Source organism: Polistes fuscatus, unplaced genomic scaffold (assembly GCF_010416935.1).
Source record: "Polistes fuscatus isolate 324 unplaced genomic scaffold, CU_Pfus_HIC Scaffold7, whole genome shotgun sequence".
NCBI lineage: Eukaryota > Metazoa > Arthropoda > Insecta > Hymenoptera > Vespidae > Polistes > Polistes fuscatus.
Window position 1 is genome coordinate 9,659,145 of NW_025113151.1, and position 24,696 is coordinate 9,683,840.

Sequence of the window (24,696 nt, forward strand, 5' to 3'; positions counted from 1 at the left end):
CAAGCGGTTTTCGCAGCTGCAATGGGTTTGACCATTGACATAATAAATGATTAGAATTTTAGTTCTCGTCAAATATTAAATGATATAGAAACGGAATGGTCTATGGGAGTACATATTTCACTCTCGAATTCCTTCGATCAAACTTATTTCGAAATATAATACGGGGTGTCCAAAAAAAAAATCACTATCACTAAAGAAAAAAAAAACAATTTATTAATATTATTATTCAACATACAATTTATGATTAAAAATAGTTCGGTTTTTATTCTTTCTCTCTCTATTAAAAAAAAAGGAGAAAAAAAATATGAAATGTTGTTTTTTTTCCTTTTCACATTGAAGACAGATTGATGTGTTTTTTTTTCTTCTTTATGATATAATTCGGTAAAAGAAAAAAAAAAAAAGAAAAAGAAAGGGTTGGTTCTATTAGTTGACGAATGACAGGACGAGGAGAGGATGAGATTGGTGGTACCAAGAACGAAACTTTGGCTTATTGCCAAAGATGAAAATGGAAAGCATATCTCGGCTTTTCTACGTTAGAACCTCCGGATGAGGTCGACGAACTTTCCTCTCTCTGCAAGCCGATCTCCCTCGTTTCGTACTTCGTACGTCTTTCTCTTTCTGCCTTTTCAATGTATGGAGGGTTGCCCATGGGTTCGGCCCTCTCTCTCCTTTAACTCTTCCCAATTTGACTGGCCTAAGTCGCATTTAGATTCGTCGCTGGGTGCCTAAGAAGATTTCGCCAATTCGATTGACGTACAAATTTTCTTCGTTTAACATTCGGTTATTTTATATATCAAAAATTTTAGACAATTAATTTAACATTTATTATTATTATTATTATTATTATTTTTATTATAATAATCTTTGACGATGAGATTATATAAACGATTTATATACGTAAATGTAATTCACATATAATATGTTTTTTTGTTTGCTAAAATAATTAAATTTTCATTTCGTTAACATATATTTTTCGAGATATTTATGAAATTATTATTTATATTAGAAATATTTTTCGTTTTATGAAATTATAATTTATATTAAAAATACCCTCCCCCCACTCCCCATTCACCCCATACTCAATCTCAATAATTATAAACGATCTGTATATGTAAACGTAATATACATATAATATGTTTTTTTGTTTACAAAAATAATTAAATTTTCATTTCGTCAACATATATTTTTCGAGATATTTATGAAATTATTATTTATATTAGAAATATTGTTCGATTTATGAAATTATAATTTATATTAAGAATACCCTCCCCCCACTCCCCATTCATCCCCCATACCCAATCTCAATAATTATAAACGATACTCCGAAGTATTCTTATTAGTTTTTTTTTTTAAATTAAATTGTACGTACGTATAATAATTAGTTACTTGAGAAATGAAACTTCAACGATTCTAAATGTTGGTCAAGTTAACCAATAAGAATAAAAGAAGAAAAAGAAGTAAAAAGTTATCTTCGTTGGACTAACAAACCGGTCGGTGACTCTAACGATAAGAGACAAACTTCTAATTAATGGGATTCGAGTTATTGCATAACAGTGAGGGTCGTTGTTTCCGTTAGCAACACGAAGATAATACAATCGTTTATTCGTTAAAACGTAAATGAATATCTCGTAAAATTTATTATTATTTAAACGAGGAAGTTTGAATATTTTTATTAAGATTAAAGATCGTATGAGATTTGATTTTATTTCATTCTATTTTATTTCGTTACAATTTATGTACGTAGATAATGAAGAAAATTTTGAACGATAAGTGTAACACGTATATTAACGGATAATTATTTATTTTAATTGCATACAGATTTGTAAGATGTATAAATATACTGATACGTGTTTCAAGAATGTTTCTGCTAAATTTCACATAGATACGTTCTTTTCGTAAATATTATTATAATAATAATGAAAAAAGTTGCAATAAAATATTGATACGAATTAAATACATCCAATTTATAGAAAAATATGACATAATCAGTTATATTTATTATCTTCATTTTAATATTACAACTAGAAGAAAAAAAAAATTCCGATAGTAATTAAAAATCAATATTTTCGAAATTACATTTATCAGTGTTCAACTTTTTTTAATTAATTGTGTTCCATACATTTAAAAATATTTAAGTGTAGGATTAAAATTAAAATTCACGGAACACCCGGTAGAGAGAATAAATCGTGCAGATTAATAATCACCTATTCTCGTTTTAAAAATCATTTGTTAATTATACAGACACGATGTACATATATAAACGATTAGTATCTATCTTGTAGAAAATCAACGAGGCTTGAGAAAGAAAAAAAGCAAGAAGAAGAAAAAAAAGATATGGAAATAAATAGGAAAGGATATGTGACGAGGATAAATTAACAACAACCAGCTTCGTTATTTCCACTTGTGTTTTTTTTTTTTTTTTCGAAACGGATCCGCCTATTTTCTAAGGGAATTATTATCTTTTACTCATTCTCGATCTTCTTTTCAAATTTTTTATCTCGCGTGAACACGCAGGCAGGTATATACAAAGTAGTAAATATATGTGTATGTAAGAAGAGTAAGAAATATATACACGTGGTGTTATTTCCGTGTATTTATAGAATGTATCGTCGGACATTAGATATCTTAATTAATTGTTAGTTGATTAGTGAGTACTACCGTCTGAAATGAAATTAATGATACACATGAGACCAGATAAATTTGCGTTGGTTTTTTTTTTCTTTTATTTTTATACATTGTTCTACATAGATATCATATTGCTATCTCTTCTAATAATAATAATATTTAATTTAAATATGAATACATTTTATTGTTATACATTTTAAAAATTATATTATATTATTGTTATACATTTTAAATTATTATTATACATTTATAAAATATGAATTAATAATACGTAATGAATTATCTGGAAAGGTGACAATAAAACGTAATAAGAAAAAAAAATACACGAAATTAAAATATATATGAATTAATTTAAATTTACAGGAAGAAGCAAGGGGTGGGGGTGGGGGAGTACGAATAACTTTTGTGATTCATATTATACATATTCATATTTATAAATTATGATACGAAATATCTTTGACGAATTCTCTCGAATATACTTCAATTTAATTTTTATATTTGAATAAACCAAAAACAAAAAAAGAAATAGAAAAGAAAAGATTTTATAATAATTCGATATTCGCAAATATATTGTTGAAATAAATTGACATTAGATATTACATTTGATCGAGTCAGATGAAAGAAAAATGATGAATAAATTTCAAGGAAAAGTGATTGATGGAGAATAAAAAAATAAAAAAAAAATAGAAAGAAAGAAAGAAAGGAAGAAAGAAGGTGGTAGTGGTTTGTTTTCATGCACGAATATAAAATAAGTATTTAAAATGGCTACGAGACGCGACACTACTAGCTACAAATAAAACTTTAAGAATATAAGGAGAGAGAGAGAGAAACGTGATGTCATCACCAAAGGAGTACCAATGTCGTCGTATGCGTGTAATAAAATTTCGCATAGTGATAGAAGGCGTTATTATACACTATGAATCAGACAATCCGATTATATATATGATTTCTATACTTAAATAATTTATTTATTTATTTATTTATTTTTTTTTTAACAAAAATGATCTTAATAAAATTACGAAAACAATTGTGAAAAATGAATATCCAATAATTATGCTAAAAAAATATATACATGTTAAGGTGAAAGATCGAAATTGAAGAATGTCAAGATTTACAGAGTGAAATGTCGACACATGCAGAACACTTTGATGAAAGATCGAATATTAGGATTTATTTTTATAAAAAAAATCACTATTCTAGAAAATATTTTAAAAATTGGTTTAAAATACTTATAAATAAAACATACAGAGTGTAGGACTGTCAAAAGGTAATATTATTCGTCAACTCAACGTCTCGTGGAGAGTAACATATTATATTTTCATAATCGTTAAGAAAATTTACATAAATGGCAGTTGTGCGTCGTTCTCAACACACGTACCCTTCAATTTAAATAGTGCCACTTTCGTTCTTGGCATACGCGTTTTAAACTAACGCGTATTATAATTGTTAGTGATTATAATACCACCAGGTTACACGCGTGAGTAAATCGTAAATCGTAAATCTTCTTGCATTAAATGAAAGCCTTATATTTGAGAAAACGAACGTAGGGGTACAGGGGGGTAGGGGAGAGGGCATTTGAGTATTTTAACATCCATCACGGAAGAATAGAAAGCTAGATAGATTTATACGAGCTTCTGAGCTCGTTATTGAACACCGTCAAATAGAATAAGGGGTGGGGGTGACGGGGGGAACTAAGGAAAGGGTGAGGAAGAAAAAAAACAGAGAGATAGAGAGAAAAAAGAAACTAGGACGAGTGGTATTTCGGTTGTTGAATAATCAAACAAAACAGCTTGTCTGTTATAGGTGCCATCGAAATAGATCTCACGTTGAAAACTATTCGTTTATTCGATCCAATGATCATTTTAATGCGAGAATGGTTTTCAAACGCTAATTTCATTGTTATTTCAATGAAAATCTTTCAACGAGATAAAGATTTTTAAAGAATGGAAAAAATATTGTTCGTAATAATAATTTTTTTATTGTGTCGTTGTGAAATAAATTTTTTTATTTTATATATCATTTAAAAAAAATGTAACAGAGTATAATGATCGTATGTATCTTACAATTGGTAAAAATACGTAAAGTAAAAAAAAAAAAGAAGTAAGAAACTTTATGTGACAGAATTCACGTTATATTAGATATGTATGCATGAAATGCAATTATTTGATTTAACTTACTTGACTAATATAAAAACTTATTTATCCGTTCTACTATTTCTCGAGGTTACCACGATTATACTTTACGAAAGGTAACTTTTTTTTAAATGTATTTTCGATGATCGGTGAGTATTAAATATTCACGTATATTTGTTTCTTTTTTTAGAAATCGTGTCTCGTACGTAAAATATGTGGTCACGAAAAATGATACGTTAAAAAGAATAAAAGGATAAATCATATATATCGGACAGTTATATAAATAATCTTTCTTTTATTTTTTCTCTTTTTTTTTTATTTATTTAGAGTGGAGAATGGTTACGATTGAAAGTATTGGAGGTGCAACCGGAATTAACGAAACTCGGTTCTACGGTGAAAGAAGCCACAGAATTGTCCAACTCTCACAATGAAGTTCTTTTGCGATTGCAGGTAAGAAATTAAGAAATCGTAAATGAGAACAAAAAAGAAATTAATAAGAAAAAAAAGGGAGTATTAAAAATTGACCCCTCCCAAAAATAAAATTAGAATGAAAAGCGATGTAAATGAAAAATTGACGAAATTAAAAAATAGTAAATAATAATAACAATAATAATGAATATAAAAAATGTCGATTACGTATGAATACTTGCGTGTTCTTTATTTTTTTTTTTGGTAATATTTGTCAATTTAGAATAAAGAAAGAAAAAGAAAATTAATGAATAAATTGATAATGCAAACAACAAAAAATTAATAATAAATATTAATAGATTTATATTTGACGATTTAGAGTAAACAAAGTCCGGTTGAAGAATTATTACGTCAAGCGGATCAATTGATATCAACTCAAAGACCAAGGGCTGAAATTTATGCAGCTATGGCGGAAACTTTGGGTCAAGCGTGGCGTGATGTTAATGATTTGTTGGAAAGAAGAAAACAAATTCTCGATGCGAACGTATTGTTTCAATGGTACGTATTACAATATCGATTATTATCAGCAGGATCTAAAAATTTTTTGCGAGAGAGAAAAAGAGAGAGAGAGTTAGGATAATCACGAAGGATAATAATCGTTGTATTTTGTTTGAATAGTCGAGCAGAAGAATGCGGAGAGAGTATGAAAGCTCTCGAGATGGCATGCAATGATCATTTGTTACCAATCGAAATAGAAGCGGTGAAGAATTTTCTTTCGAAGATACACGATCTCAGAAAGACCATGCTCGAAGCATTGATGGGTGCATTGCAAGAAGGAAAAACTTTGTTGGATAAATTAAAGGAAATTGCTAACGAAGGTACTTTGGATTCCAGGCCGGATAAAATCAAAATTGACGCTGATCACGGTAAGTAAATTGTTCGATAACATTGTTATGATATATTTTTGATCATTTATATTTAAAATTATTTTTATATTATTTATATTTATATTATTTTATATTTTTATTTATTTATTTTATTTTTTAAATTCAATATGAGAACTCGTATTAATATTATAATAAATAATTCGATAATTTTATATAATATATTGATACTTTAATATTTGATATATAATTGAAGATTCTAACATAAGATGAAGAAATTTGTAGAATTTGAGAATGATTTTTTCAAGTAGTACGATAATAATCGTAAATTGAAATACATAACCTATCGAGTTGTTTTTAGGAAAGAAATAAAACTAAAGAAATGGTGGTGGGGGTTAGTAATGAGCCTATTGGTAGGGAGAAATTGTAGGCGGAGATAAAGTGGGGCCTTAGGGAGGGGATCTTTAGATTGAATAATCTTACTACAATGTACATAACAATCGTAATAATGACAATAATATGCAAGAAATCATATAGAATTGGCAATAATATGTAAGAAATCATATAGAATTACAAGTTATAAATGAAACATGCTTGACCGTGGTCCGCGTGATATTTTATCGTAAACCAAACAATTGTCTGATTGTTAGGGGGAAAGAAGAAAAAAAAAAGAATGATAATAATAAAAGCATAATAATGATAATACGACAATAATAACTGTATAACGATGATATTACGAAAATAATATTAATACGATAATTTGATAATTAAATTACATGATGACAATAATAATAATAATAATAATAATAATAATATAACGAATGCAATTATTTTTACAATAGATAAGATTTTTCTAAATGTACGATAAATAAATGCAAAGAAATATGATTTCATTCGTTTAAATTTCAGCCGTGTTGAAGGTAGAAAGATGGTTGGAGGATCTTCACGACAAAAGACGTTTGATCGAAGCTTCCTTTCGTAGTAGAAAAACGCAATTGGAACAATGTCTTGCGCTTGCGTTATTGGCTACCGATCTACGAGATTTGGAAGAGATTCTTAACGATAGGATTTCAGCATTGTCCAGCAGTTGCGATCAGTTAGGTGACACGTCTTCAAGCGCGGAATTACTTCTCTTCGAATTGAAGAAATTGCAGACCGAAGCTAAGGTACTTTTTGTTTTTTTTTCTAAACTCGTTTAATCGATATAAATAAAAAGAAACTTTTTTCAAATGGAAAAAAAGAAAAATAATTGTTCTCACATAAACGGGGGAGAAAAGTTAAACGTCCTATTCATTTAATTTTGTTTCCTTCAGGAGTTTCAAGATCGATCAATCAAGATTACGAAATCAACAGAACGATTGGTGTCATCGGGACACTTTGCCGGCGAGCAAGCTACCGAACAAGCATACGCTATACTCGGTGCTGCGGCCGATTATGTCAACGATTTGGATCAGTATGAGACATTGTTGAACAGAGCAGTGGCATTTTTCGAGGCCGCACGATCGGTCAGTACCTAAATCGTTCATTCAAATGACGTCATCTTGTTGTTGATTTAGTTTACCAAATCTATGACACCCTACCCCTCCTCTTCTACCTTTTAACCTTTTAATTCAGGATGACGAGTTAAGTCGTTGTAGTACTTTGAAGTATATAATAACATTTAAACTTGATACATTATTTATCTTTTTGATATGTAGAAAAATATATATATGTTTGGGATTTTGTATTTTTTAATATTTCAATATAATGTTGTATTTAGGTGGTATAATAGTTGGTGGACCACCTTGTATATTTATATATTTGAGATTTTGTATACTTTAATATCTCAATATAATATTGTATTTAGGTGTTATAATAGAGTTGGTGGACCACCCTGTATATTTATATATTTGAAATTATGTATTTTTTAATATTTCAATATATTGTATTTAGGTGCTAATAGTTGGTGGACCACCATATATATTTATATATTTAAGATTTTGTATTCCTTATTAATATTCATTTAAAACACGAATGATTATTTTTTTAAATATTACATTAAATATTATTTTTCTAAATATTATATCAAATATTAGAACTTTAGATAATTATCTATCTAAAAAATAATAAATTTATTATTTAAAATATTTAATGATATTATTTAATAAAATAATATTTGATTTATTTGGATCTTTATCTACGTTAGGCTATTACGAAATTGGATCAATTGGAGATTCAACTGGTGACGACAGAACATCCACCGTTTTCAACACGCTTAGCACGTTTCCATAGTCAGATGGTTAGCACGATCGAGGATGTTACTTCTAAACCTTTGATGGAAGGATACGCATTGCTAGATATAACGGGAAGAGGTGCGCCCGGAGCTGAGGTTAAGTCACGTCATTATTTCTAAATGTCTAATTATTATTGCATCTTAACGTTTAATAGGTCTGTCTAATTGGTGTATACCTTTTGTCGTCTTTTGTTCAATTTAACAGGGTGTGAGACGTACTGTTGAAGAACTCGAGAATCGTAAGATACGTTTGTTGCAACGATGCACCGCTAACGAGGAAGAAAATCTTGAGATATCGAGAATGATTAATATTTTCTTGGAAAAACACGAGGAATTGCACGTTTGGTTGAGCAACATTGCCGATGCTTTTCTTCAAGGTCATCAGGATATGGGCAGCGATCTGCCAATGGCTAATGATTTTTATAAACTTCATAGTCAACTTTTGGATGATTTAGAAAAACGTAACAACGAAGTGGAACATTTGGAATTTGAGATATTACCGATAAGGGAAAGATTGGACGAGTCGCAAAGACGTGAATTTCAAACGAAGATCGTCGAGTTGCAAAATTCTTGGGGTAAAACGAAGAATATCGTTGCACGTAGGATAGATTTTGGTTATCTTTACGTACAGTTTCACGAGATCGTTGAAGAATTGAGGAATAAAATAGAATCGTTTGAGAATAATTTGGAAAATTGTAATGACGTTTTGAACGAATCCAAAATCGAGGATTTGATTAACAAATGGAAAACACTTCAACCGGTTTATTTAAGATTGTCGAACAGTGGCAAAGTTTTTCTAGACGAAGCTGCCAAGGTAACTTGACAACAAATTCATTTAGATTAAATATTTCAATCGTGTTGCACAATTATTTTCCCTCCGAATTTGATTTGATATGAATATTATTATTATTATTATATTAATTTTTGATATTTATTTTTCAGATAAATGATCCGTATTTGGATGTAACGAGAGCATGTTTGTGCGTGCAAACATTGTTGGAAATCTTTGCAAATAAGCAATTGACTATCACGGAATCTTGGGAAAAATGGCAAACGACTATCAAGACGTTGAGGGAACGACGAATCGAACATGAACGAAAAATCGAAGAAAGTACTAGGGTTGGTTGATTCGTTTGTTTTTGTTTCATTTTATTTGATTTATATAATTCGATATTGGAAAATAATTACTACTCGTTTTATAATAATAAAAATCAATTCTTCTGATCCAAAAAAAAAATTACTTCAAAAATTTGATAATAAACGATACGTATAAAGTATCAAATTCAAATATTCAAATAATTGTATTATATTTTTGTAATTGAACATTTCAGACGTTAGAATGGGTTTCGAAATTTGGCGAACAATTGTATCCAGTTATAACGTGTCAATCGATACGAGTTGATTCAATACTCCGTGATTTGGAAGGATCCAAAAGACGTATATTACCCGAATTAAACAAAGCCGTTGACGAATTAGATTCAAGAATTAAAAGTATTGATAATCTTGTAGAAAAAGGTGGAAAACACTCTTATATTTTAATTCTTTTAGTTTTTTCATCTTTGAAGATTTATCATTTATAATTTTGTTTTAATATCGCATTCGTTAATTTACCAGGTGAGATGCACGTAGATCGACAAATTGCAGAAAGGTTATCACAGATGTACGAAAAATTGCATTCCACGGCTGATAATTACAAAGATTTGTTGACGTCATTAATTTCAATATTCGAAAATATTCACGAGCTGGAACACAAAATAGAAGAGGCTAAAAATAAAGTCGATCATGTTACGTCTTATTCGAAATCGTACGACGTGGATTCGGTTTTGAATGATTTTGAAATCATCAAACGAACAATTACGGATTCTTTGAAACGTATTCAATCGGAAATTGAAGTAGTCATCGGTAAGATCAAATTATTGGAACCACCGGAAGCTGCTTTACAGGATATCGACAAACTGAGATTAGCATTGGACAACGTTGTTTCACCTTTTCAATCATTTACCGTTCAAACGTTAACGCGCATCGAGGAACATCGTAGAATTTGCATATTCGGCGAGGATCTTTCGCGCATCGATTCGGATTTGCGCGATTTGAACGATCAATTGCAAACCGTAGATGCGAGATTTAACGAAAATTTGCAAGCTGCCAAAACGGCGGCCGGTGCTTTCAGTCAATTCGAGGCAACTATGACGGTAAGTTGTAATTTCAATCAAAAAAAAAATAAATACAAATAATTTAATAGATTATTTTTGTTATCGTTGCTATTATTAATTCGTGGAATATTAAATTACGGTAAGAGAAATGATCTAATCAAATATCTATTAGGACGAATCAAAAGTTCTTCGTGCATTTTTATATTTTTTTTTTTAATTAATATTTTCAAATAAAATTTATACTACAAACCATTATTGCGGTTTGTAACACAATTTGTAATTAAATAAGTGCACGAATTTTTTTAGTAAATATTTATTATTATTGTTGTTGTTCTATACAATTTTATAGATGTTGGAACAAAGAATAGACGTATTTGTTAGAACAACGGAAGAAACCATAGTAATTTCTACCCCACACGTTAGAAACGATTTGACATCGTTGAAGGAAAGATTGAGGGATTTGAAATTGCGCATGGATAATATTAAAAAACGTATGGCCTTGTGTATACAATATTTCGAATTATTGGAAGAAGCCAAAGAATGGTACAGAGAGGGTGGTAAACTTTTGATAGTAATTGCCAGGAAAGCAACTAGCGTGAAAGTTCCGAAAGATGCTATGGATTTGCTCGAAGAGATCGACAATTATTTGAAACCTGGTGAACAAAATCAAGAGAATAGAATCGAAAGATTGAAAGAATTGTCGACGATTACGTTTGGCATCGACAGATTACCGCAATTCAACGAAGTCATCGTTGAAAATCGTCAAATGTTAGATTCGTTCGCCGTTATTTCGTCGGAATTGCGCACGTTGATTCAAAATTTACAAAATGCCGAAGATTTGAGGGAAAAATTGAGAATGGAAAAATTAGAGGCCGACGAAAAGTTAAACGCTGTTAAAATAGAAATGGCAGCTGCCGAGGCGGCCAGGGAGGAAGCTGAAAATGCGAGAAAAATTGCGGAAAAACTTGCCGCCGAAACGTTGGAACGTGCCGAGATAGAAGCCAACAGATTGAAAGAAGAACAACTTGCTAAGATCGAAGCTCAAAAAGTTTCATCAACACCACCGATACCACCATCACCGCCAACGTTATTTTCTGTATCAGCTCAAACGGATAAATTTGATGATACGGATGAAAAATATATTCACGAAACTCATACATCGGCTGTTACGAAAAAGGAAATTCATATTTTGCAAAAGGTACGAAAATATACGAATATAAATATATATATAATATATAAAATATATCAAATAAATGTGTCTGTGTATGTGTGTGTATAATATATATAGAAAAAAAATTGATTTTATAATTTATTATTTTATATTTTATATTTCATATTATGAAATAAATTATTAAATATATTAAAATAGCTATCTTAGGAAATTTGGACGGGTTAGAAATTCTTTTTGAACGTTATTTTGATCTAGTTGTACTTGTTATTAAATATATATTTTTTTCATATACATTAGACAACACATATCGCAATAATGAACACCACAATTATAAATTGAATGAAATTGAATCGTTCAATTGTATTTTAGATGGAAATAGAAAAGATCGTACCGATCGTGCAAAAAGAGCCAAGTCCACCTAAGCAAACGATAATCGAAGAATCCCATAAAACAATGGTGCACGAAGTTGAACAAAAGGTATCCCCAGAGTTTACTATTCCTTTGAACGATGCAACCGTTCAGGAAGGTGAAAGATTTACTTTCGAGTGTCGTTTAATCGGATATCCAATACCAGAAGTTGTTTGGTATAAGGATGGAATATCAATTTTGAATAATCCCGATTATCTTACAACTTTCCATCAAGGAATTTGTACTCTTACGATAGAAGAAACTTTTGCCGAGGATTCTGCAAGATTTACTTGCAAGGCATTCAATAATCTTGGATCTGCTGAAACATCTGCAACGCTAACGGTAAAAGGTAATAATAAAAGTATTAATATTTAATTAAATTTAACAAATATGTGTGTGTGTGTGTGTGTGTGTGTGAATTCTATTCAAATTTCTATTCAAATAATTTGTTTTCTTTTTTTTTCTTTTGTTTCTAGAAACTGCACCCGAGGAACAACCGAATCCTCCTGTTTTCGTCAAAGAATTAAAACAATCTACTGCAATTGAAGGTACTTCGCATAGATTGGAATGTACAGTTGAAGGAAATCCATTACCGACAGTTCAGTGGTACAAAAACGAAACCAATATCGATAATTCTCCCGATTACATTATAACATATAACAATGGGGAAGCTTGTTTGAGTTTTGAAGAAGTATTCTTAGACGATAAAGGAATTTATACTTGCAAAGCTACCAATAAGCTTGGACAAGTGTCTACTTCTGCTGTGCTTAATGTAGAATGTAAGCTTTTATTTATTGGATCATATTATTTTTAATATGATTATATAATTTTTTTCCTTGTTTTTTGATCATATACAATTATTATTGTTATTTATTCGATCATATTATTTTTAATGTGATATACAATTTGATTATTTTATTATTTTTATATTTATTGGATCATAGAATTTCGTATTCTAATTGTAAGATCAAACGTAATATTTAATGTTATAGCCATAGAAACGTCTACGGAAAAACCATACTTCTTGACACCATTGTCCAACGCTATGGCAAGAGCAGGACAAAGAGTCAAATTGGAATGCGAAGCTACCGGTAATCCAATGCCAGAATTATTTTGGACCCACGATGGAAAACCGATCGATGAGACCACTCACACCAAAGTAATTATTTTCTTATGAGAAAAATGTTGATTCTGATATGTTTTTCTTTTTTTCTTTTCTGTTACTTGTTCATTCGAATTATATTTTTCATTCGTTAATTGTTTCAGATTCAAACGGAGAGTGGTCGAACAAGTTTGATCATTTCTGAAGCATTTCCAAAAGATGCCGGTTGTTATACGGTGACAGCTAAAAATGATGTTGGTGATGCCAGTGTTTCCTGCAACGTATCGGTTAAAGGATTACTTCGTCGTGAAACAAGCGATTCCGAATTTGCCTGCAGCGACATGGAACCAACAGAACCCAAGATTCAACTACGTTTAAAGGATCACGAAGTTTTCGAAGGACACGCTGTAAGATTGGATTGCGTTATAGTTGGACAACCTGAACCTGAGGTAATTGTTTATTCATTTAATCCAATTTCTCTTCTATTTGTGTCAATTAATATCATTATTATTATTCATAATGATGAAAGTGAAAACTCAAAAGGTTTTAAAAGTGAAAAACATTGATATTATGATTTAATTCGAATGAAATAATTTATGTTACAAAATAAATGTTATTAGTTTTTCGACATTATTGTAAAATCCATTTTTAATATCAACGAAATATATTTTTTAGGTGATCTGGTATCACAACGATAAACCCGTAAAAGAGTCGGCAGATTTTCAATTACTATTCCAAGGTGACAAATGTTCTTTGATTATTCACGAAGCTTACGTGGACGATGCCGGTGTCTACAAAGTAGTTGCAATTAATTCTGGTGGTGAAACGTCTAGTCAATGTACATTAAAAGTATTACGTAAGTCAAATTAGAAAACTGATTTATACGATTTGTTAGATCTAAAATTGATTTCATCCAAGTATTATATATTATAATTAGGAATTTCTCGTAATTCGGAAGAGGTGGATTCGAAGGATAAGAAAGAAGTACCCGTTTCTTCAACGGTACCAAGTTCGCCACCGAAATTCGTTAAATTGCCAACCGATTCTTTGGTAGCCGAGGGAGAGGATGCAAGTTTTGAATGTGCAGTGACAGGGGAACCAAAACCAGAAGTTAAATGGTACTTTGATAATAATGAAATCATAACGGATAATAGAATATTGGTGAGTCGTGTTGATTATTATATATTTTTATATATCATTCGAGATTTCTCGATCAATTAATTGATTTATAATATATTATTATTGTTGATACAATAGATAAAAGAAAAAGAAGATGGTACGATTACGTTGAAGATTTTATCATCGATACCAGAAGACAAAGGTAATTACGTAGTCAAGGCCACGAATATTAGCGGTGAGGCTAAAGCTTTTGCCAGATTGGTCGTTCGATCGTTGACCGACTTCAGGAAAAAAGAAGAATTCGTCAAAATGGAAGAGAAATTGATAGCACCTAGTTTCAAAGAAAGATTTATTAACAGACACGTACCGGAAGGTGTGTCAACCAAATTTGAATGCATCGTTATTGGGAAACCCGTACCTAAGGTAAATCTTATATAATCATATTTTTATTAATTAATTAAATAATAAAATACATATAGATGTGGGATGCGAGCGCTTCCAAGTTAAACTTAAATAGGCATTCGTGAGGAGATTGGACGGTGGACCTTGGATAGCTCAATGGTTAAAGAGCAGTCGTCCGGAAAGCGGAAGATCCGGGTTCGAGTCCCGGTGGTCCAGTCAGTCAAACGGCCCAATTTTTTCACGAATCCTACATATATATTATATATTAACTGAGTAAAAAAAATGACGAAATATTTCGTATCCATTTATACGTTCAATTAACGACGAAAAATTATCGATAATTGTGGATCACTTACGATCAACGTTATAAACAATACTAATCGATGTTAGAAGGTCAAATCTGATGTTACGAATGAAAAGAATCTTTTCTTCGATATATCTCGAATCGAGTAGTAGTTATAGAAAGTTGGCTAGACTGTTAGGAGGTAACCGACCAAGAGTAATTTCGTGCTACCGGGTTATATTTAAACCTTGTACCGATGTATCACGTTTGAAAATCTGCGAGTGAGCGAGGAGTTTACGGAACGGAAAGAAGAAACTTTTCGGCAGAAGTTCGTTCGACTTGTCGTCGTTCGAATCATTCATCCATTCATCCATCGGGAAAAATGATTCGTTGATTAAATAAATATATATCGAATATATAATCAAACACAATACGAAATAAATCTAACGAGAAAAATAGAAAAACGTATTTAAACAAAAAAAGAAGTATATTTTTTAATTCGATATTTAGATTCAGTGGTTGTTCAACGATCGACCTGTCCATGGAAAAGATTTCTTGGTTTCCGTTAGTGGCGATCGGCAGGTATTGACCATACCAGAAACCGGAAGTTCGCATGCTGGAACAATATCCTGCGTGGCGGAAAACACCGCCGGTAAGGCCACTTGCAACGCCAAATTAGAAATCGGTGAGTTTATTTATATTTATTTATTTATTTTAATTTAATTTAATTTTATTTGCCTACTTATTTTTCTCCGCGTTGTAAAATCTTATCATCGAGTCTGTTGCACCCCTTTAAATCGAATAAGAAATGCCAAAATATAATAATCGAATAAAACGAAACGGTGCTAAGGTGTCACGCGAGTTATTAATACATTTTATTTTCGTGTCAAGTATTATAATAATATACTTATCGATGAAAATTTCATTCACGAGAATGAAAGTAACGCAAAAGTCAAGTCAATTCAAGTTTTTCAATATTTTATAATTGTAACGACGAACGCGACATTGTGACACACAATTGCCGTGACACCGTTTTTTGAAATTTGATATAGGGTCCAGCACTATTTTTGAAAGAAGGAATCGGTTGGTTTGTCTTTTCTTTTTTTCTTTTTATCAGAAATCTTGTATCCGAATAAAATCGTGTCTAATTTTTTCAAGATTGTTGTAATACTCGTATCGGTTTAATAAAACAAGTTAATTACACGGTCAATTTTGATTGAAACTCGACAACGAAAGACACCAATGATTCCAATATTGTGGGTGAGTTAACACAAAGCGCAAGCGCAACTCTTAAATACGATCACCAATTTATTTTTAACCTTAGGGTGCAGTTGAACACGAGAATTTCTTCTTTTCCGTATTATATTTTTCGATAGGCTGTACGAGACATTTATTTTTTGAGTCATCACTATAAGTAGATTATTTTTTCTTTTTTTTCTTACACGATTACAAAATTGCCATTTTATTATTCTTTTTTTTTGTTTACAATCACTCCTTTCGAATTTTTACATCATCAAAATAATTATTATTGATAATCTAATGATATATGAATTGAGGAAAGAAAAAAAGAAAAAAAGTAAAATAGATCATGATAATGTAACGTAGGACACTTTCGTGATTTTTTTTTTTTCCTATGTTAAATACGTTTGCAAGTTTAATACCACAATCCTACGTATTTTTTTCTTTTTTTTTATTTCTTTCAAATGCACTACTATTACTACTACGTGCGCGTACACTAACAGAATACATGTAGAAACCGTGTTATTTTTGTCGGCACGAATACCCAATACGTAGCTTAGTATAGAGTCGCTAACCCAGGGAATTTAAGTGACCCTTCTTCTGAGTGTTAAAATCCTATTAAAGTATTACCTGCATTGAATCTTGATAAATGATTACAAACGTGCGAAGAATTGATAGACAGTTTTTTTCTTTGCTCGTGTCTTCGGTTTCTTTAAGAAAAAAACAACGCAAAATTTCTGGATTTTTATTTGTTTTTTCCTTTCTTTCCTATAAATCTTATTAAAGAGAATCTAGTTTACAAGAATTCCGATATGAAAATACGTTTAATATGAATCAACGCCTACAACGTTTTCCTACGATTAATTTAACTTATCCAGGACAGGTCAGATTTGCATATTGCGATCTAGATAACATCGAAATGCATTCCCCGATCTTTTAGTTAGTTTAAATCTTATGCATTTTGGTAACTGGCCAATGCGTTTGGTTTCACTCGAATAGAGGATAAATTAGAAATTAGAAACGTTTGACAAATAGATAGGGATATTATGTTTCTTATTCAATTTGTTTGTTTTTTTTTCTTTTTTCTCTTCTATTTCTTCAATTTTTGTATTTAATTGTAAATTTATTTAACTTCATTTCTGTGAAATATTTTTACAATTTATATATGTATGTGTATCTATGATTTGAGTTACGCAATAACGACAAATTCTAACATTTGAATTTAAGCAGACGTTCTATTGCGTATGATTAAATCGTGCCAACTATTAATACATTCGTGATTTGAAAGAAATCGATGCATTTATAGATTCCACTGTCAAACAACAAATAACTATCGATATACTAACCCCTCTCGTCGTATAATATTCTTTTTCAAAATAGTACGATATGATTCATTTATCTTTATTTTAAGATATTATTCAACGTTTTTATTTTGATATACTCATGATCCGAAAATTATTCACAATTGTTGTAACGCAACTCGGGTGACACATTGAATTTTATTATATACGATAACAATTATTTAAAAAAGAAAAAAAAAATACACAAACGAAACATTTATCACAATTGTTTTTGTATTTTTTTTTGTATAACTCATTATCTTTTTAAAATCGAACTTGTAACAATTTTTCAAAATTTCAATGAATTAATCTAAACACAAGATTATTCACAAAATTTCGTTAAATTTCTTTAGAAATTTATATTGTTGGATTGTTATAAATCGAAAAAATGATCACGCGATACGATGAGTAATTTTTGTAATTTGTTTTATTCCAAGGTCAAGTATTAATAAACGACACAATGATAGATTTGATCTAATGATAACTGAATTAATCATCCTCATCATTATTAGGTACAGAACCGAAGAGGGAGGAAGGTATAGAAAGGATACTAGAGTTGGTTGAAATAAAACCTGTCGAAGACATGCACGCGGCAAGTAGCAGCGAAAAACATTTTTCGGCTGAAAAAATGTCGGACGAGGCTGGATCGGGTAGTCAAATTTTAACTAAAATGTCACAAACCATTACGGAATCAAAAACAACTCATACATCAACGAAAAAGGAATTCATATCATCGATGATGTCATCGTCAACGGGAACACCTGGACAGGAACCTACCAGTGTTACTGTGAAAAGTACTGTTCATAGTACAGAACAATCAACTTCTGAAAATAATGCACCTCCCGTTGTTCAGGTAATATATTTTCTTTATAATATCATTCTGATCAGAAAATTTTTTTTTATAAAATCAGTTACTCGGCGAATTAACTGATTAATTGTTTCGTCAACCTGTGCGTGGTATCAAAATTTTTATGCATTTTGATTAGGTAATGTACACATTAAAGCATAATTAAATAAGATGTTTTTGTTGTAAAAATATTTTTACGTTAAACAATAAAACAATCTCTTAGTATTAGGCAGGGTTTTAGAAAATCTGACTGCAAATTTAAATGTATCGTAACTATAATAGGTGTGTTAAAAACTAATTGTCATACGTAATTCAAAGTGTCAACGATTTTGACATTTTAATTTTATTTACTTTATTTATTATTTTTTTATTATTATTACACTTTCTTACAGAAAGTATTTCATTAAATTGATTTTCATTGTTGGTTTTAAAATAAGAACGATATCCAATATTATTTTGTTATCAATTAAAATAGAATAAGAATTGAATTATCAGTCACAGAAAATCGAGGAATTCGAAAAGATTATCCAAGATCAACCTGGTGAAATTCGTCAAGAAAAAACCGTTGTGGTGTCGCAAGGTGAGGAAGGTATAAAACGTGACCCGAAAATTGCGCAAGTACAGAAACCAAGTAGAAAATCAACGGCGCCTAGATTTGTATCGCCGTTAACGGGAATGATAGTTGATCAAGGTGCTGATATCATTCTCGAAGGAATCGTCGACGGTGAGAAAAACAAAATATTACATACATTTGAATCATTCAAATCTTTTGCTACGAATTGCAATTGTCAATGTTCCACAATGTTGGCAAAAAGTTTTGGTCATTGCACTTTAGCGTGGTTTCATAGTAGACGCGTTGTAATCAATTATTATGAAAATACTTTCAAATATAATTAATCGAAGATTTTTCTATTTTAATTTAATATCGTAATTTGTTTCAAATTATCTCATAAGATTTATTAATAACTATACGTGTCGCTGCCCATTGAATTATATATAGGCTACCCGCAACCGAATATTTCTTGGTCAAAGAACGGACAGGAATTGCAAGCTAAGGACGGTGCCAAGACGAGTTATGCTCACAATCACGTAAGGTTGGAATTGAAAAATGTCAACGTGAAAAATGCCGGACGTTACACTTGCACTGCCAACAATGAGGTTGGTTCGGCGAGCAGTACTGCTGATCTTGTCGTCAAAAGTGGGTAACCCAATAACAATGAAAAATACAAATCGTATAAATTACGATTACGAAAGTAACAAATTATTCGTGTTGTTCATTCAGAAACAATCTTCCCACCTGTATTTGGTAGACGTTTGCAAGCACAAGTAGTCAAACGTGGTGATCGTGTTCTTATGGAAGTTGAAATTACTGGAACACCAGAACCTACAGTGACTTGGTACAAAGATGATATTCCTATCAAGGAACAACCACCAACATTGAGAATAAGACAACAAGGCAATTGTTATATACTGCAGATCGATAAAGGTATAAATATAAATTTGGTTCTTTCAATTCTTATCAAATCATATTCATTTCTTCTAAGTGTTATAATACATTATTAATATTTCCAGCTGAGAAAATACACGCTGGAAAATATATGGTACGTGCGATCAATGCTGGCGGGGAAGCACAAAGTATAGCAGATTTTGCTGTTTTTGAGCCTACACCTGACACCATGACGGAAGTACACAAAACGGTTATCTATGAGAATGTTCAAGATAAAAAGATTATCCAGGTAAGTTATATTATCTGGGATTGTATTTGATACATTAGAACATGTTACATATTTTCTATGAACAAAAATTCGATATAATTATTGATCGTATAAAAAAGAATGTGTATACTTGTACGTAGCCTGACGTGCAAAAGGTTGATGTACCGTCAGCAACGACAACATTGAAGAGTGACCAGATAACAGGGATGACAACGATCCAACCAAGTTCAATATTAAAAACTATTCCAACTCCTAGTCCACTAACAACAACAACAACAACATTACCACCACCATCTTCCTTATCCACAATCCGTAAAACTGAAGTTATCGAAGAAATTCCAGAAATGAAAACGTGTCGATCGGAAACCATTTCGTCAACGTTTGAATCCCATCAAACGGAAACTAAATCGGAGCAAAAGTTTCACATGAAATTGGAACACAAGACTCCGTCGATAATCGAACCGAAAGCTCGTCCCGAGCCAACGACCACGGTAAAAAAGGTTGCTAAAGAAGATTTCATTTCAAAGTATGTCGAACCAATAACGCCTTCTGCTGCCACCGTGGAAGAACAAACGAAAATCGAAAACGAAAATATAGAGACATCGACTATCGCGAAAAAGGATGCGTTAAGTTTTTTCGAATCAATTACGAAGGAGAGTGAAAGTGTACCCAAGGGACCGAAGGAAATGATCAAATTGACCGAGGATACCGATGGAAAGGGTCACGAGATTAAAGTTGGAAAATTAACTCAAAGTTACGAACGATCAACCGCGTATCAGGAGATCAAAAAGCCCGAACCCAAACCGATGGATTTTCAAACGACTAAGAAATCCGTCCAAGACATTTTCACCAAGTTGGAACACGGATCCTCATCCCGTGGGGTTGATAATAAATTATTCGATTTCCCGTATTCGGATTACAAATCACCATTGTTGGATACTAAAAAAACGATTATGGAAGATATCACCGTATCCAGTTCACCGATTGAGAGTGGATCAACGTTTTCGAGATTAGAAACGAAATCGGAAAGTAGTGAAACTATGATGATGAAAGGATTCACTCTAGTACCGGAACCACCACCTGAAATAGGATACATGCCTAAACCCGAGGAGATTAAAAAAAAGAGTCCTGAGGTACCGATCAAGGCCAAACAACTTCAAGAATCGTTCGAGAAAACTTTATCACCGATAGATGCACCGATTGGCGGTGTTAAAATATTTCCAACGATTCCGCAAAAGGTTTTAGAGAGTCCTAAGGTTGTAAAGAAACCATCAATGATGCCACCACCGCCATTTGAGTTAGATAAAAAGGAAGTTGCTGAAGAAGTGTGCATTAAGAAGGATGTACATGAGAAAAAGGATGATAAAATGTTGAAGGAAGATAAAATAGAGTCACCAAAGTTCGTTCCAGCAGCGAGTATCATCAGATCAGTTTCACCTAGCAGACCTTGGTCATCGTCATCAGACGTGGAAACTAGATCTCACGTATCCACGGATATTTCCGAATACAGGTGTCACTCAGCTGCGTCCAGTCATCAAGAAATATTACGATCTATATCGCCAAGACCCTCGGTCGATGGTTTAGCTATGGAAAAATCATGGGCAAAGAAGAATACGGAAGCAACGCGAAAATCTTGGCCACCAACACCACCACCACCGAGTGATTCCACTCCGACGGTGATCAAACAATTTCCTACTGACGATTACAAAACTTCGACGAAAGAATTTAAACAGGAAACCGAACGTACGGCAGATGGTGGTATCAAAAAGACTAGTGTAGAATCATCTAGTACTTTGGAAAAACATTCTTGGAGTTCTAAACAGGAATCCATGGAAAAAATTGTGGAAAGAGCACCGTCCCCGCCTAAGGTACCACCGATCATTTACAAAGCTGAAACGATTAAAGTCGATCATGCTATCAATACGATTCAAGAACAATCAATGCACGAAAAGTATCTCTCGGAATGCGACGTAAAGAAACAATCGAGTTCGGAAAAGATCGTTGAAGAATTTTCTTTGAAGAGTCCATGGTCGGTTGGTACGGATTTAAAAGCACCCGGATTGGTCAAAAGTGTCGAACCGCCGAAAAAAATATTCGTACCTAGTCAAGAATCATCGAAGAAGACAGAATCTTCTTATTCGTATGATTCGGTTATTTTAGAACCTGGCCCACCGCCGGAAATTGGCTACGTGCCACCGCCGATGATGAAAGAGAAAAAAATCGACAAAATCGAGAAATCTTTAGAAATGTCATTGGAGACCAAACCGGCTAAGATACCACCACCGGGTGTTATTAGAACTATACCGTCATCGGTTGCCCAAAAAAAGGAAGAACCACCACCAGTCTTACCACCCAAAGATGTTAGAATCACCCCACCACCATTACCCGCTAAACAATTACCTCTGGATAATTTAGAAGCATTTCCGTTTAAACCATCAGCCTCACCGACTGTAACGAAACCGGTCACGAAACTGGTGCCACCTGTAACGACGCCAACTAAATTTGTTAAAGGAACTTTCGGAAGTGATTACGAATCGGACATGGATATTCACGTTAAACCAAAATGGCGGCCGTACGAAAGCGACAGCGAAGAGCCACGTTATCGCAGAGTACAAGCACCAGTTTCCAAACAAACCGTTAGACCAAGATCAACCGAACCCGAACCATTACCACCATCCAAATTTGACACACCCCCGGTTGAATTCTCAGGCCCGTCCAAATCTCTATTGACCGAAGAATCGCAACAGAAAATGTATAAGAAAACAACATTCAAACGTCACGAAAGGGAAACGAAACAACAACAGCAACAACAACAACAACTACCGAAATATCAACCGAGTCAACCGCAAACTCCACCGATTGTTTTAAAACCAGGTTCCCCGCCGATTTACGTTCAACCAACAACCAGTAAACCTCAGCCACCTAAATCTCCACCAACGAAGAAACCCGAGTCTCCTAAATTCAAGGTCAAAACTTTCCAACAAGAGAGCGGTTACATGGCGGATACCGATGAACCGTTGCAACAGAAAGCATCAAATATTACGATTCAAAAAAGCTTTGGCAAACACGATGGTTCGAGTAGTTCAGCTAGCAGTTCGCATATGGAATCTCGTACGTCATATTCCGAGAGCAAATCCGAATACTTTGAAAGTAAAAGTTATCACAGTCATCAACAACAACAGAAAAAAGAAGTATCATCTTTCGTTCCTACTACTATTACTACTACTACTCCATCTCCTAGTTCTTTTCCTAGTTCTTTTCCTAGTCAAAAACCTGCCCCTCAGCAGAGAACGTCGTTTGTCGAGAAGACATATTCTTCATCGAGTGGAACCGAGCCTACTAAATTAAAAACTGCGAAGGTTCGACGACGTATTTCTGGGTCTTTTTGTTTGTTTTTTTGCGTGGGTGTGTATATGTATGTGTGTGCGTGTGTGTTAGTTCTTTTTAGTGCAAATTTGTAGAAGTATATTATTTTGTATTCCTCGGCAAGCAATTAACAATTGAATCCCCCAAGATATCAATTGATTAACATTATAGAAATATTATTGACAGTATTAATTAGGATGGAGTGATATTTTTATGCATGAAAGAGAGATATGCTTTATCCGAAGATTATTTTCTTGTTTTTAGTGCATACAAATAGTAATCTATGTTTATCTGTGTTTAGATTACCTGTTTTTTTCTAGTTAATCGTTTTGTGCTTTTTTTTTGCGTAGGTCAGGGTTGTCCAACTTACAATCGTAAAGTTATTTAAGAAACAATGATATTTATATATAATTATTTATATTTAATTTTTGAACAAATTTTTGATGAATAAAATTTGTTAGGAAACCAAAAGGTTGGACACCTCTGGCGTAGATGAAATGAAATTTAAGATTTGCTAGTTAAACGTAATTCTCGTTTGTTTAGAATTAATTGAATTATCTCAAGTACGATATTTGATTTGATTGTTTTGAACAGGAGACAGTTTTTACCACGGATCATTCTTCCCATCGTAAAATGGAAACTACCCGCAAGGTACATGGACCCTCTCCAAGCCCTTCCAGATTTGTCAAGGGCGAATTTCGCGAGAGCGATTACGAAAGCGATTACGATGGTAGAATATCGTCAGTATGGAAACCCCGAACAACAGTCGAGACCGACGATCGTTCTTTTAAACCAGTGAAACCTACTCTAACTGGTCCAGGTATTTGTTAAATTCAATTTAATGATTTTATTTGTCCAATCCGTTAGAGACGTATATAACAAACTCATTATAGTTTTATTTAAAAACGTCTCTATATAGAAAAATAATGACAATAATTGAAAAAACATTGAACGTTACGGTTTAGAAGTAGTACTCCTTAGATTAGATTTTCATTTTTTATTTCCATTAACTTACATTTTCATTCTTTTTTAATAATAATAATAATAATAATAATAATAATAATAATAATAGTAATACTATGTACGGTGATGGGATAATCTTTCATGGGATTTTTTGTTGTTTTTTTGTTGTTAAAATATAACTCGTAGTAGGTCAGTACAATCAGGATATAAAAACGAATCTCGTTCGCAACAGGTGAACATTTAATTGGAAGTTGACCCTAATAGGAC

General features: G+C 32.1%; 1 protein-coding gene and 1 long non-coding RNA gene across 10 annotated transcripts in view; one reads left to right on the top strand and one right to left on the bottom strand.

The window, feature by feature from the left end:
• LOC122524058 (muscle M-line assembly protein unc-89) overlaps nucleotides 1-24,696 on the top strand; it is a 43,160-nt gene that overhangs the window by 13,720 nt on the left and 4,744 nt on the right. For 7 of the 8 annotated variants that reach the window (XR_006305447.1, XR_006305448.1, XM_043646107.1 and 4 more), the window contains 26 exons: nucleotides 5,085-5,207; nucleotides 5,545-5,723; nucleotides 5,844-6,091; nucleotides 6,959-7,215; nucleotides 7,363-7,554; nucleotides 8,235-8,417; nucleotides 8,527-9,135; nucleotides 9,264-9,440; nucleotides 9,653-9,836; nucleotides 9,936-10,513; nucleotides 10,824-11,672; nucleotides 12,015-12,402; nucleotides 12,530-12,832; nucleotides 13,046-13,212; nucleotides 13,320-13,604; nucleotides 13,831-14,011; nucleotides 14,093-14,316; nucleotides 14,413-14,697; nucleotides 15,470-15,644; nucleotides 18,051-18,391; nucleotides 18,881-19,109; nucleotides 19,386-19,583; nucleotides 19,668-19,871; nucleotides 19,958-20,121; nucleotides 20,241-23,459; nucleotides 24,061-24,286. Coding sequence is in view for 6 of the 8 variants with exons in the window: in XM_043646107.1 (XP_043502042.1) it covers nucleotides 5,085-5,207; nucleotides 5,545-5,723; nucleotides 5,844-6,091; nucleotides 6,959-7,215; nucleotides 7,363-7,554; nucleotides 8,235-8,417; nucleotides 8,527-9,135; nucleotides 9,264-9,440; nucleotides 9,653-9,836; nucleotides 9,936-10,513; nucleotides 10,824-11,672; nucleotides 12,015-12,402; nucleotides 12,530-12,832; nucleotides 13,046-13,212; nucleotides 13,320-13,604; nucleotides 13,831-14,011; nucleotides 14,093-14,316; nucleotides 14,413-14,697; nucleotides 15,470-15,644; nucleotides 18,051-18,391; nucleotides 18,881-19,109; nucleotides 19,386-19,583; nucleotides 19,668-19,871; nucleotides 19,958-20,121; nucleotides 20,241-23,459; nucleotides 24,061-24,286 (10,168 nt within the window). In the remaining 2 variants the exon portion in view is untranslated. The remainder of the gene's footprint in view (nucleotides 1-5,084; nucleotides 5,208-5,544; nucleotides 5,724-5,843; nucleotides 6,092-6,958; nucleotides 7,216-7,362; nucleotides 7,555-8,234; nucleotides 8,418-8,526; nucleotides 9,136-9,263; nucleotides 9,441-9,652; nucleotides 9,837-9,935; nucleotides 10,514-10,823; nucleotides 11,673-12,014; nucleotides 12,403-12,529; nucleotides 12,833-13,045; nucleotides 13,213-13,319; nucleotides 13,605-13,830; nucleotides 14,012-14,092; nucleotides 14,317-14,412; nucleotides 14,698-15,469; nucleotides 15,645-18,050; nucleotides 18,392-18,880; nucleotides 19,110-19,385; nucleotides 19,584-19,667; nucleotides 19,872-19,957; nucleotides 20,122-20,240; nucleotides 23,460-24,060; nucleotides 24,287-24,696) is intronic. The other variant, XM_043646114.1, reaches the window with a different exon arrangement.
• LOC122524059 overlaps nucleotides 1-24,696 on the bottom strand; it is a 143,094-nt gene that overhangs the window by 11,440 nt on the left and 106,958 nt on the right. The gene's annotated exons all lie outside the window — the stretch shown is intronic.